Genomic DNA, 13,282 nt, shown 5'->3' with positions numbered 1-13,282 from the left:
CTCCTCACTCCGTGCACTTTGCTATTGATGTGAGAAGACATTTAAAGATGTTTCTGGCATTTTCTTTTTTTTTTAATCTGTAAGATGGTGTTAACTATTTGGTTATTGGCTAGAAGTTCTGAGTTATCTACATCTATAGTTTGTAAAAAGAACAAAACAACCGAGACAAGCTCTTGGTGCTTTTTGCTTGGCACCGAGGCTGTGGGCAAGGTGCCTGTGAGAGTGGACCAGGGACACCGCAGTGGGCATCCGTTTAGCTTCAGGTTGTCCTGTTCTTGTTCATAGTGACATAACACTCTGCTATTCTTAGCTCCGGAAAAGGGGGGTCAGCTGGCGTGAGAAGAGTTTGGGTCTTTTTTAGTTAAGTGTGGGAGTTTTAAACTGTTCTTAAACTGTATAATTCTTTATTTTCAGCAAAGGGAAGACTCACTGCATCAACGAAAGTTCAAGAACCTTCTGTACTAAACACAATTTGGAATTTTTTTTTTTACTTTTATGTACTTAGAATACCGAAATATTTTTGAAGTTAAATAAACAGTATTACATTAAAAATATTAGAAAAATAGCAAATTTTACCCAAAGCAAGTAGAAGGAAAAGAATAATGAATAGTAAAAATAAATAAAATAGAAAATGGACAATTTAAAAAATCTACAAAAACAAAAGCTGTTTTTTTAAAAAAAGTAACAAAGTTGACAAACTGAGTAACAAAGAAATAAAGAGAGAGAACATAAATTATCCAATGTCAGGACTAAAAAAGGGGGTATTGCTATAAATCCTACAAACATTAAAGGGTATTATAAGAAAAGTTTCAATAATTTTATACTCATAAGTTCAACAAGTTAAATAGTCGTTTTGTTTTGTACAGTTCATGGATATTAGCGTTCTGAACTAAATTTCTGTATCTTTCTTCTTAGGTTTGTCCATGACCAGTTTTCAGAAAGGATGAAAGTGTCCAAAGTGGATTTCTCCACAGTGTTACCACGCTTCATTTCTCTCTACATCTTTTCCTTTCTGAGTCCAAAAGATTTGTGTGCAGCTGCACAAGTCAGCTGGCCCTGGAAGTTTTTAACTGAACAGGTTTACTACTTGTTACTTCCTAGCTAGGGTTCAAATACAACAGTCATCTGTAATGAGGCTACTGGGGTAACTTTCTTCCCAGAGATAAACAGGGGTATCTGAACCACACCTAACTTATCCTTAAGAAAAAAAATAGGGATAAGTACATTACTTTATTTTGTAAGTAACAGATATACATTATTCTAATAATTCATGTAATTATAATATTTTTTAAGTACTCAATTATTTAGAAAATATTTTACCTTGGCTAAAAATGTCCATTCTTTCCTAAAAATTATTTAAGCTTTGGTTTTTATATAATACTAGAGGCCTGATGCACGAAATTTGTGCGGGGCGGGGGAGTCCTTCAGCCTGGCCTGCACCCTCTCCATTCCAGGACCCCTTAGGGAATGTCTGACGGCCAGTTTCGTCAGACAGCTGTATGACATCCCTCTCACAATCTGGGACCACTGGCTCCAAACCGCTCACCTGCCTGCCTGCCTGGTCGCACCTAACTGCCCTCTCTTGCCGGCCTGGTTGCCTCTAACTGCCTCTGCCTCAGCCCCAGCCACCATGGCTTTGTCCGGAAGGACGTCTGGAAGGATGTCCGGTCTAATTAGAAAATTAACCTTTTATTAGTATAGACTAGAGGCCTGATGCATGAAATTCGTGCAGGGGGCGGGTGGTGCTCCCTTAGCCCAGCCTGCACCCTCTCGCAGTCCGAGAGCCTCACAATCTATCGCCCCCGCAGAGGGAAGCCCCACCCACCTGCCGCAGTGCCACCGACCAGGTAGCCTGGGCCTCCCTCTTTGGGGTGATTGATTGTGGGGCTCCACGATGGGCCCCAAAGAGGGAGGCCCTGCCCACCTGGCCAGGGCTCCGCAATGGATCACACCCCGCAGAGGGAGGCCCCGGCGCCCACCTGCCACAGCCGACCGGTTGGTGGCCTGGGCCTCCCTCTATGGGGTGATCATGGGGCGATGGCGGGGCCCCCCAACCAATCGCATCACACCCGCCTTGGCTGGCCTGGCGCCAGTGGGTGTCATAGCGTGGTTGTCCGGATGTCATTCTGCTATTCGGCCGTTTGGTTGATTTGCTTATTACGCTTTTATTATTATAGATTATTTTATCCATGATAATTCACAATTTCAACTGAGCTCTCTTTGGCTAATATCTGTAAAGAAGATAAGCCTGCCTCTGGCCTATTTGTCCCTTCATTTTTTTTAAAAAGGCTTAATAAAATGTAATGGGGACATACTTTAAAAACAAGTCAATAACATACTTCTTGAACCTGTACACACTTCCCAGGGTGGCTTATGCTAGATTCTGATCCCAGAGGACACCTCGCTCTCTGTGATGGGGCCACATGCAAGAGCCAACTGTGAGCCTTGGATTTATTGCTACAAAAAAGTCCAGGCTTAGTGTTTGCATGGTGTATTGTTCTCTGTCTTTCTATTTTCAACCTTTCTATGTCCTTATGTTTAAAAAAATATGTCGTATAAACAGAATATGGTGGTGGTGGTTGTTTTTTAACATTTAGCAGTCTTTGACTTTTAGCCGGGGTAATTTGGTCTGTTTACATTTATGTAAATACTGATATATTTGGGCCTAACTCTACCATTTTACTATTTATTTTTTGTTTGTTCCATGTGTTTTGTATTTCATTTTTCTCCTTGTCTTCTTTTGGAGTACTTAAATATTTATTTATTTTTATTGTTAATTATGAATTCTTCAGAAGTTCTTTCATGGCTACCCTAGCAATTACTGCACTCATGCCAGGATTATTTTACCACTTACGAGAGAATGCAAAGAGCTTAGAATCCTTTAACTCTATCCTTCTCATCCCCCTTGGTTTCTATGCTTTTGTCGTCAGATATTCTAATGTCATCTATAATTTTATATATATTTAAACATATGTAAAAGATACAAACACTTATATATATGTTAACCTCACAAGACCTTATTACAATTATTTTTTAATTATTATTTTTTCAATTACAGTTACATTCAATATTATTCAGTATCAGTTACAGGTATACAGCAGAGTGGTTAGACAATCATGCACTTTACAGAGTGGCCCCCCTGTAATTCTAGTATCCACCTGGAACCATGCATAGTTATTATTGACTATATTTCTTATGCTGTAATTTACATCTCTGTGTCTATTCTGTAACTACCAATTTGTACTTCTTAATCCCTTCACCTTTTTCACCAACCCCTACCCCCTTATTACTATTATTTTATATAGTCAATATATATTTTTTATATAATCAATATTTATATGTAACAACATATTTACTTTTTTGGTTGTTGTTGCTCTTCATACCTTCCTACATCTCTGAGTTTCCATTTGGGATCATTTTCCTTCTAAATTCTCTTTAATATTTCGTTTCATGCAACTTGTTGATGACAAATTCTCTTAGTTTCTATAAAAAAATGTCTCTTTCACCTTCATAATTAAAGGCTAGTGTCACTGGAAATTTGAACTCTAGGTTGGCAGTTAATTGTTTATAGTATTTGGTATTTTTCCATTGTTCTCTGGCTTCTACAACTATTTTTTGAGGACTAGGAAGTTTTATAGCTGTTCCTTTAAAGGTAATATTTCTATTTTCTCTAGCTGCTGTATGTTTTTTTCTCTCTTTTGTTTTGTGTAATTTTATCATAATGTACCTAGAGTTTGTGTATGTGTGTGTGTGTGTGTTTGTACATTTATCCTGTTTTGTGTTTTGCAGTGATTTTTGAATCTGAGATTTAATGTCCTTTACCCATTTTGAAAAGTTCTCAGATGCTATCTCTTTAGATATTGCTTTTGCCCCATTTTCTCTCTTTTCCTTGTGGGATTCCAATACTTACCTTAGACTGACTCCCATATCCCATAAGTTTCACATTTTCTTATGTGTCTTTTCCTTCCTTTTGGCTGTCAGTGTTTCAGTCTGGACTTTTCTTCTGGCCTGTCCTTTAGTTGACTAAATACCTCTTTAACTGGATTCTAATTTGCTTTTAAACTGGTCCATCAAGTTCTAAATTTAGTTATATTTTTCAGTTCTAGAATGTTGATTTGATTATCTTGCCAAAATTTTCCACCTAGCCATTTCATTTCTTAGACATTAAGTATAGGTTATTTTTTAAAAGTTTATATCTAATAATTACAACTTCTGGATCTCCTGAGGGTCTCTTTCTATTTACTCAAAGACAAAAGAAGAAAGGAATAATTGTCTTTTTGGTGGCCTGCTATTTTTGATTGAATACCACATACTGAGTATAAGTAGTTAATGTGATCATTTGAGTCTCTGGATGATGTTATCTTCCTCCAGAAAGAATTTGCTTTTGGCTCTGGCATTTGGTTTGGTTAGGAATAGATCCCTGAAACCCAATCAGAGAATGAGCTGTTTCAAACCTAGCTTCAGTCCTGGTGATAGTTTTCCCAATTCCTCATCGTCCTTGCTGAAAAGGATCTCAACTGAAAGCCTGATGTGGTTATCAGGGTTCCTCCCCTTAGTGAGCCCTAAACTTAAATTTGTTTCCTCTCCTCCCTGTGAGAATGCCTAGAAGTCTTCACAGCTTCTAAGTTGTTCACTCGTGGCTTTCTGCTCAGCTTGTCAGCCTGAACTTCACTTTGGAGCTGTCCGACTCCCTGCTGTGAGAGTGATGCCCAGGATCAGGCTTCTCTGGATTCCCTGCTCCCTGGGTCTGGGCTGCACAGGTCCTTATTGCCCTGGTAGCTCTACAATGACTTCAAAAAACTGTTGTATAATATTTTGTCAAGATATTTAATTAGATTCTACTGCACGAAATCCGCTGTTTTCATATATCGAAACTGGTTGCATATTGGCAATATCATATGGTTCAATCAAAGTTGTTCTCTGTGGGAGGATTGGTCTGAAACAAACAACTACATCATTGCTAGAAGCAGAAGTCCCAGAATCTTGGGTTAAAGTAACCAAATGCTATGGGGCACTAGATGTGTAGACCGAGGTGACTAATACATATATTCATACATAATCAAAGGGAGGTTTTGCTATGGAGAAATGAATGTTCCCTATTTCTCGGCATCAAGATTAGATGGCAAATCAACTGCACTAGAAATCTGAAAGTATTAAAAAATATTATTTGTGTACCTGAAAGCATTATAACTAGGAAACTGACCTTTAAAAAACTCACAACTCATCTTTCTCCGAAGGACTGCATATGGATGCCCAAATGCATCAAGCTGGGATGGTTTCTGCCCTATACGCCCACAGATCATGAGTACGGGGCTTGGAAGCACCATTACATCGAGTGTGTGTGCAACTTAGACTGGCTGACACCTAGGGAAGCCGCTGCTCTCTATGGGACCCTGAATGAACCCAAAACAGACGACGAGGAGCTACAGGAGAGACACAGAGAAAAGTGCCTACGGAAAATAATTTGGGGGGAAATTGCACTGCGTAAGAGTGAGTAGCATTTAAAAACTTCACATCCTAACCAAGTGTTGTAGAAACCAATGGATTTACATACAACTTCCCAGAGGAACAGCATGTGGATGGCATCCTCTGAAGTATGTTCAGAACAAGCTCTTTTTTTCTTCACTGTCTATTTCAAGATAATGGATAAGCAAAGGGATTTCAGATGAATTATATAAGGTCAATTGTCAGTACCTCCATTGCTGTCCTAGTTTTACTTATAAGACCAAAGATAAGGAGGAGAGAGAAGTACAAACACAGGCAAAAGCAAATAAATAGGTTCAGAACAGTGCAGAAGAATTGGGATTGGTGAAAAGGGAGGAGAAATGAAAGGGAATGAAAATAGGAAGAATGACTTTTTTTTTTTTTAAGTGGAAAGGGAGCTGGGACAAGACACACGTTCAGCTAAGCCTTCTGATTTGTGTGTAAAGTTAATTGACAAAGCTGACTCGACTTCTCCCGTTTTGTTTTTGTCTTTTTACTGAATCGCCCTCTGTGAGATTGTAACAAACGGGAAATTACTTGAAGCCCAGAAGAAGGACAGAAATGGATGGGAAGCCTATAAATTAACTGGCTTCCACAAGAAAAGAGTTGCTTGTTCTCTGAGCTTTGTTTCTTGACCTCAAATGACTGGGAACTTGCAGCCACAGTGCTGACAGGATAAGAAATCCAAACAGAGTCCATGAAAGTGGCTATAATGATTGCCGTTTGGAATACTGCCCTGGGACAGCTTTATTTCTGATGCCTTTATCTATGGAGCCTTGGCTGGGAGAAGCGTGCAGTCAACAGCCAAGCCGGCTGCTGTTTGTTTTTCAGAGGAGTTATTCCGAGCCCGACCCCCCTGGGTGAGCGGAACACGCTGCTCTAGATTGTTCAAATCCCGATGCCAACCACGTCTCCCCCAGACTGCGAGGGACCGAGTGGGATTACATGAAGCTTTGGAGAAACAGCTTGTTTTGGCTTCCTTAGAAGCTTTGCCCAAGCGGTAAGCAAACCTCCATCTACTGAAGGCTCAGGACCATCCCCTGATACCAGTTCTAGAATAATCTAGCTAACATGCAGGATCTCTCGCCATTATATGGCTCTTAACCTTTGATACAGCAAGAACAGTTGTCTTTTTTTGTTGTTGTTAATCCTCACCTCAGGATATTTTTCCATTGATTTTTAGAGAGTGGAAGGGAGGGGGAGAGACAGAGAGAAACATTGATACTAGAGAAACACATCAATTGGTTGCCTCCAGAACATGCCCTGATGGGGGCCGGGGATGGAGCCTGCAACTCAGGTACATGCCTTGGACTGGATTTGAACCCAGGACCATTCAGTCTGAGGGCCGACGCTCTATTCACTGAGCCAAATTGGCTAGGGTAACAGTGGTCTTTAGCATGCTTTCTGAAGAGAGTAATATATAACAATGGTCTTTAGCAAGCTTTCTATAAAAAGGCTGTATGGTGGATATAGTATATTTTCCATATAAAGTTATTGAGCAAAAACATCCTTTTTTTGCAGAAGTGTGTTTAAGGCTTAAGCATATCCCAATGGTAATGTGGGGGTGGGAGTGACTGGAGAGAATGGAGACATCACTCGGAAAACCGTGAGGCCTGGATGATCGAGAAAATATAAAATCTTGCTGCCCCTTTTCAAAATGTCATCTTGAACCCCTAAGTAAGCCACTACCTTCATGTTCAGAGCCCCACGGAAGTTAAGCTGCAAGAGAACTTTCTGGCATCCCACAGATGGAGGGAGGGAGGCCTAGAGAGCAGCTTTGGCCCCAACCTGCCCAGGAGACCCACTTGCTTTTGTCCCCAAACTACAGGGACAAACGGAAGTGCTGAGGCCACTTGCCTTGTATACAATGTAACTGATGACCACAGAGAACATATGATCAAAATCAAATTAAGAGAACATGAGCCCTGGCCAGGGTGGCTTAGTTGGTTGGAGCATCATTCCCACACCAAGGGATGGCAGGTTCGATTCCCCGGCAGGCCACATACCTATGGTTGCCGATTCAACCCCGGACAGGGCGCATGCATGTTTCTTTCTTTCCCTTCCTCTCTCTAGAAATCAATAAACATTAAAAAAAAATTTTTTTTTAGAGAGAGAAAATGAGAACTTCACTTATTTCCCCTTCCCCCCTACAGAAGTAATGTTTTTGGAAAACATTCCTACCCTTCATTATTGAAGAAAAATTGGCGTGGAGTTTTAAAAAATGATGACAGCACTTCGCATGCTTTCCAGACACACTTCATATTAATATCATCTCGGATTCCTGCGCATGAGGTATAGGGCTAGAAGGCCAGGCCTTTCCGGAATCAAGTTTTTTCACTGACATTAGAAATTGTATGGCAATCTTTTGGCCACCATGTGTGTGAAAATGATTCATCTAAAAGAAAATTGGTCTGATCTAAGTGGAAATTTACAGGCCCAAAACAGTTTTAAAAATGAGAAGCAGTAAAGATAACCATAAATTAAAATTATTTTTTAAAAGGCCTAACCTGCCTTGTATTAGTAGGTATCCAATAAATTCTTATTGAATTGAATTTGTTGCATTTAAACCACAAAAGAGCAAGGTTATTACAGATTATTTTAAAACTTCTTTGGAATACCAAGGAATTTAATAATATGTACCCACCATCTCTCAAAAAAAATAATATCAGAAATCCTATTTTGCAATCTATTTAATGAGGGTGTCATTAAATGAAATATGCTCTTTCTATAATGAAGTTACATATTTTGATTTTAATATGAATAAGACAAATAAAGGAAGTACACATATACATTAATATACACACAGGACATATGTAAGCGATAACATTTAGTAGGTTATATCCATTGGCCTACTTAAGTTTTCCAATAAAATTTCTATTTACAACAAGATGTTTGTTTTCGAGATATGAAATCACATCTATCTCTGGGCATCTAGGAGTTGACCTTGGTCATTCACAGTGGCTCGCTTAGTGTGTCCACATGGAAGCAAAGTCAGAGTTTTGATCTCCACATGGGCCACAGATATTTCCCTAATTGTTTAGAAGTGCATCATGCTGCGTGCGCAGAGGATAATTGGTGACAGGGTCTGGGTGAATAAGCAAGTATAAAGTAAATCCATTCTCCTATTTGTCTTCTCTATAAAAGACTGTCATAATTACTTATTTGATTATCAATATAAAGGGGGGTTAGGTAAAAAATAGGTTCTAACCATGTGGTAATTCTCTATTCTGTTGAACTGTGACCTCCAGAAAGTGGCATGAGGTTTGAGAAAGAAAAATCAATGACTTCAATGACTTTTTGACCTGTCTGCTCCTAATAAAACTTAACCACAATGAAAAGTTTATTCGTTTGTTGAATTCAAGGAACAGTGTTTTAAATTTTTATTTAAATAGAAAATATTTATAATTCAAAAATTCAGCCTGGCCAGTGTGGCCCAGTGGTTGAGTGTTGACCTAGGAACAAAGAGGTCACATGCCCAGGTTACCTGCTTGATCCCCAGTAGGGGGCATGCAGGAGCAGCTGATCAATAATTCTCACTCATCGATGTTTCTATCTCTCTATCCCTCTCCCTTCCTCTCTATTTTTAAAAAATTCATAACTTAGAAGAAAACAAAACCTAAGAGGTCTGTTGCAAAATCAAACGATCTCAATTTTATTATTTTTTAAAAGTTGTATGTATGTCTCTGTGTCTGAGTGGAAGAAAATAACTTAATAGAATTTATCTCTGAGTGCTGGAGCTACAAATGTATATAATTTTCTCCTCTTATAATTAGGAAAGAAATAATTTTTTAAAATTCCAGTGAAGGAGAAAGCTTATCATTCTTTCCATAATTTCTGAAAAAAAGTCTTTACAAATCACAGATTACAAATTCATTAAATTCCTTTCATTAGCGATAGTCTAAGGTAATGGGCTTTGGTTCCTACAGCTTTGGTTTTATTTTCTAGATGGTAGTGGACAGTGTTAAGGCAGGTGTCATTTCTGTGGTGTACGAACACAGTGGCATGACCTTGGAGAGCCTGCTGTATCTCACAGATAAAGCCCTGGGTGGGCAAAAGGCACAGAGCATGGGAATATTCACCGATGGAGATAGCAGGGAAATCAATTTACTCCAAGGTAAGATGGGGTTGGAAAGAACAACCCACTTTACACTGGTGTGGTATTTGTCCCAGTCAGTGTATGACCTTCAGAGTACCACTGAAATTCCAATTTGTTAAGAAGGTTGATAACCCAGCTCAGAGAAATCAGGCAGGAGTTCTATTCAGGCCTTCCACTGGTTTAATGAGGCCCACCCACACTAGGGAATCTGCTTTACTTGGTCTATCTATTCAGATGTTAATGTCACCCCAAATCACCCCACAAACACACCCAGATTAATGCTTGACCAAATTTCTGGGGAAAGTGACAGCCAAATTAACCATTACACCATTAAACAACAACTCCCTTTTCCCCCTCCCCTGAGCCCCTAGGCATTACTATCCAACTTCCTGTTCCTACAAGTGTGACTATTTTAGATATCTACACTAATAAAAGACAAAGATGCTAATTGACCGTACCTTCGCTATTTCATTTAACATAATGTCTTGAGTATGCAAATTAACCCAACAAAGATGGCCGTTAAAATTTGCATACTGCAGGCAGGGTGGGACAGCGAGGTGCAACCCGGGGGTGGCAGGGCGGGACAGCAGCGATCCCCCACCCACCCCGCCGCCATCTGGGCCTTCCAGAAGGGCCTGCTCCCAGGTTGCCGCAGCGATCCGTGAGCAGGAAAGTGTGGCCTGCAGGCAGCCCCCAGCAGGCAGCCCCCAGCAGAGCCTGCACCCGGGTCGCTGTGGCGATCCGTGAGCAGGAAAGTGCAGCCCACAGGCAGCACCCCACCCTGGCCACAGCTCAAAGTAGAGAACAACACGCAGTGGAGGCCAGGAGCCTGAGAGATCAACACAGAGGGGCGCCTGCTCCAAGCCTCCTGGGTGTGGCAGGGGGCAGGCCCCCAGTGGGGACACACACACACACACACACACACACGGGACGCCTGCTCTGAGCCTCTGCTGCCAGACTGTGGCTGTCAGTAGGACATCCACTGAGGGCTCCCGGACTGTGAGAGGGGCAGGCTGGGCTGAGGGAACCCCACCCCCCAGTGCACAAATTTCGTGCACCGGGCCTCTAGTCTCATATAATTGGAATCATGCAGTATATGACTTTTTGTGACTGGCTATTTCATTTAACATAATGTCTTCAAGGTTCACCCATATTGTAGCATGTAACAAGATTTCCTTCCTTTTTTTTATAAGGCTGAATAATATTCTACTATACCTATACCACATTTTGTTTATACTGATGAACACTTGGGTTGCTTCCACCTCTTGGCTATAGTGAATAGTGCTGTTAAGAATATAAGTACACAAATATATCTTAGAGATCCTGTTTTTAATTCCTTTATATATACCCAGAAGTAGAATTGGTGGACATATGGTAGTTCTATTTTTAATTTTTTGAGAAAACATTATGCTGTTTTTCAGTGGCTATACCACTTTGCAATCCCATCAACAGTGCACAAGGGTTTGAATTTCTTTACATCCTCACCAACACTTGTTTTTTTTTTCATAGTAGCCATCCTAATGGGCATGAGATAATATCTATTGTGGCTTTGATTTGCATTTCTCTGATGGTGTTGAGCATCTTTTCATATGCTTGTTGATTATTTGTATATCTTCTTTAGAGAAATGTCTATTTAAGCCTTTGCCCATTTTTTAATTTGGTTCTTTGATTTTTTGTTATTGAGTTGTAGGCATTCTTAAATATTCTGAATATTAACCCCCTATCAGATATATGATTTGCAAATATTTTCTTCCATTTTTAAGCTACCTTTTACTCTGTTGATTATATCACTTGAACAAAATTTTTCAGTTTGATGAAAGTTAAGCAATTTTAATAACAGCAAATACCAAGACCTATACATTGGTGTGTACTCAGAGCATTCATTATACTTCCAATGGCTATGCCACAAAGGAAAGGATTGGCTGATAGCATTAACTTGTTATGGGCCATCTTTTAAAAACTTTAATGGTTACCCTTTTTTGGGGGAAGGAGATGACAAATGTTTTAGAAATAAACTTTTAGTTTCTATTCTTCCTCATACTATAACTCGCATCCTTCCTTGCTTATACCTAAAATAGAATTGTTTTAAGTTTTGCTAACTTGGAATCTTCCATCCCTGTGGGATGAGGGAAGGAGATGGCCAAGGATTCAGCTGGCAGGGATCTCACTAGATGGCAGAGTGAGTCCCTGAATCACCCATCAAACTGCCATCTCTGCGCTGGAACTCAACAACTTGGAATAGTTTCACTGAATTGTATTATTAGCAAAAACCAACTGCTTTTGGATCAGTTTCGCCTTATTTTTGGCTTTTCTTGTTTAGTTTACCTGTGCCTGAAGCAAGTTGTGTTCCACATTAAACTTTTATGCCCCCAACAGTAGAGCACAGCTGCTATTTGGTGTTTACATTTATGATTAATTACATGGTGGCTCCTCTCTAAATGGTGGAGTAGTAGCAAGTGCAAGTTTACACTGTGGTAGTTGGTTCACCTCCTAGGGAGCAAAAGAGCCTGGTGGGGTTTCCTGATCTCAGCTTTTTTGTTCTCCAGATGAGAAAAGTTTCCAAACTCTGCCTTTTCTTTGTTTTCTTTTATTAAAGCAATAGTAACAATAACAAAATTACCTCAGAAAACTAAAGTTTCCTTCTATATAATTGTGGTGTTTTCTCAAAAGCTTTTGCCTTAAAAACAACAGGATGAAATCTCTTAGTCCAGTCACCTGAAGAGGACCTTTCCTTACGTTTTTAGACATCAGGATTCCCGTGACTGACTTGATTTGCATTACGTTTCTGGGGTTCAGGAATGCAGAGTCTCCAGAACTGGTTCAGAAATGGGTCCAGATACACTCAGTTTAGCTGAGTCATCACACAGATTCCTAGGGAGGGGGCTCCATCTCCTGGAGCATTATTTCTGCTTGGAACAATTTATTTCTTTAATTATTTTTTAAAATCCTCACTTGAGGATATTTTTTCATTGATTTTTAGAGAGTGGAAAAAAGAGGGAAAGACAGAGAGAAATATAGTTGTGAGAGAAACACATTGATTGGTTGCCTCCTACAGGCATCCCAACCAGAGTCCAGGGAGGAGCCTGCAGTCAAAGTATGTGCCCTTGACTGAAATAGAACTCAAGACCAATGCTCTATTCATTGAGCCAAACTGGCTAGGGCTGAACAATTTATTTTTTGATTGACAACTGTGGGAAACATTTCTACGTTGGAACTTGGTTGTAAAATCCCAGGACTTGACTGGCCATCCATTCTCAACCCTGTTGTGAGCCTGGTAACTCACACCACTACACAGTGGAGGCAGAAACACAACGTCCCAAACACAGTGCACAGTGTCCAATAAATCCAGAATGTGAAGGAGACCGAGGCCACGCTGAAGTCCAGCGGTACCTTTGGTGGCCTTAGCATGGCATGGCGTTGAAGCAGAGGTGCCATACGGATCTTGGTCTTAGGAGCAGAGGTTGGCTTTTTCAATTGTGGTTCCATATTCACAAACTGCTGAGAGTTTCTTTCTGTTCATGATAGTGTTACAAATTGATGTGACTTTTCGATTTTTTTCCTCAGGCTATAAAATTGGTATTAAAAATTTATTGAGGCCTGATGTGAGAGACTTCTGGGAGAAATTAGGAAGCTTTGTGGCCCCTAAAGAAGAAGGGGGTCACGTGGACCTCTTTGTACCACTGGGAGCATCCGGTCAGTTTT

General features: G+C 40.2%; 1 protein-coding gene across 1 annotated transcript in view; it reads left to right on the top strand.

The window, feature by feature from the left end:
• Positions 1-13,282, top strand: part of ECT2L (epithelial cell transforming 2 like) — a 55,732-nt gene that overhangs the window by 13,063 nt on the left and 29,387 nt on the right. The window contains exons 3-8 of the mRNA XM_023750199.1: positions 916-1,078; positions 5,238-5,490; positions 6,316-6,484; positions 7,638-7,776; positions 9,430-9,598; positions 13,145-13,273. Coding sequence (XP_023605967.1) covers positions 916-1,078; positions 5,238-5,490; positions 6,316-6,484; positions 7,638-7,776; positions 9,430-9,598; positions 13,145-13,273 — 1,022 coding nt within the window. The remainder of the gene's footprint in view (positions 1-915; positions 1,079-5,237; positions 5,491-6,315; positions 6,485-7,637; positions 7,777-9,429; positions 9,599-13,144; positions 13,274-13,282) is intronic.

Source organism: Myotis lucifugus, unplaced genomic scaffold, assembly GCF_000147115.1.
Source record: "Myotis lucifugus unplaced genomic scaffold, Myoluc2.0 scaffold_11, whole genome shotgun sequence".
Lineage (NCBI taxonomy): Eukaryota > Metazoa > Chordata > Mammalia > Chiroptera > Vespertilionidae > Myotis > Myotis lucifugus.
The sequence above is the reverse complement of the archived record's forward strand: the minus strand, read 5'-3'. Positions and strand labels throughout refer to the sequence as shown.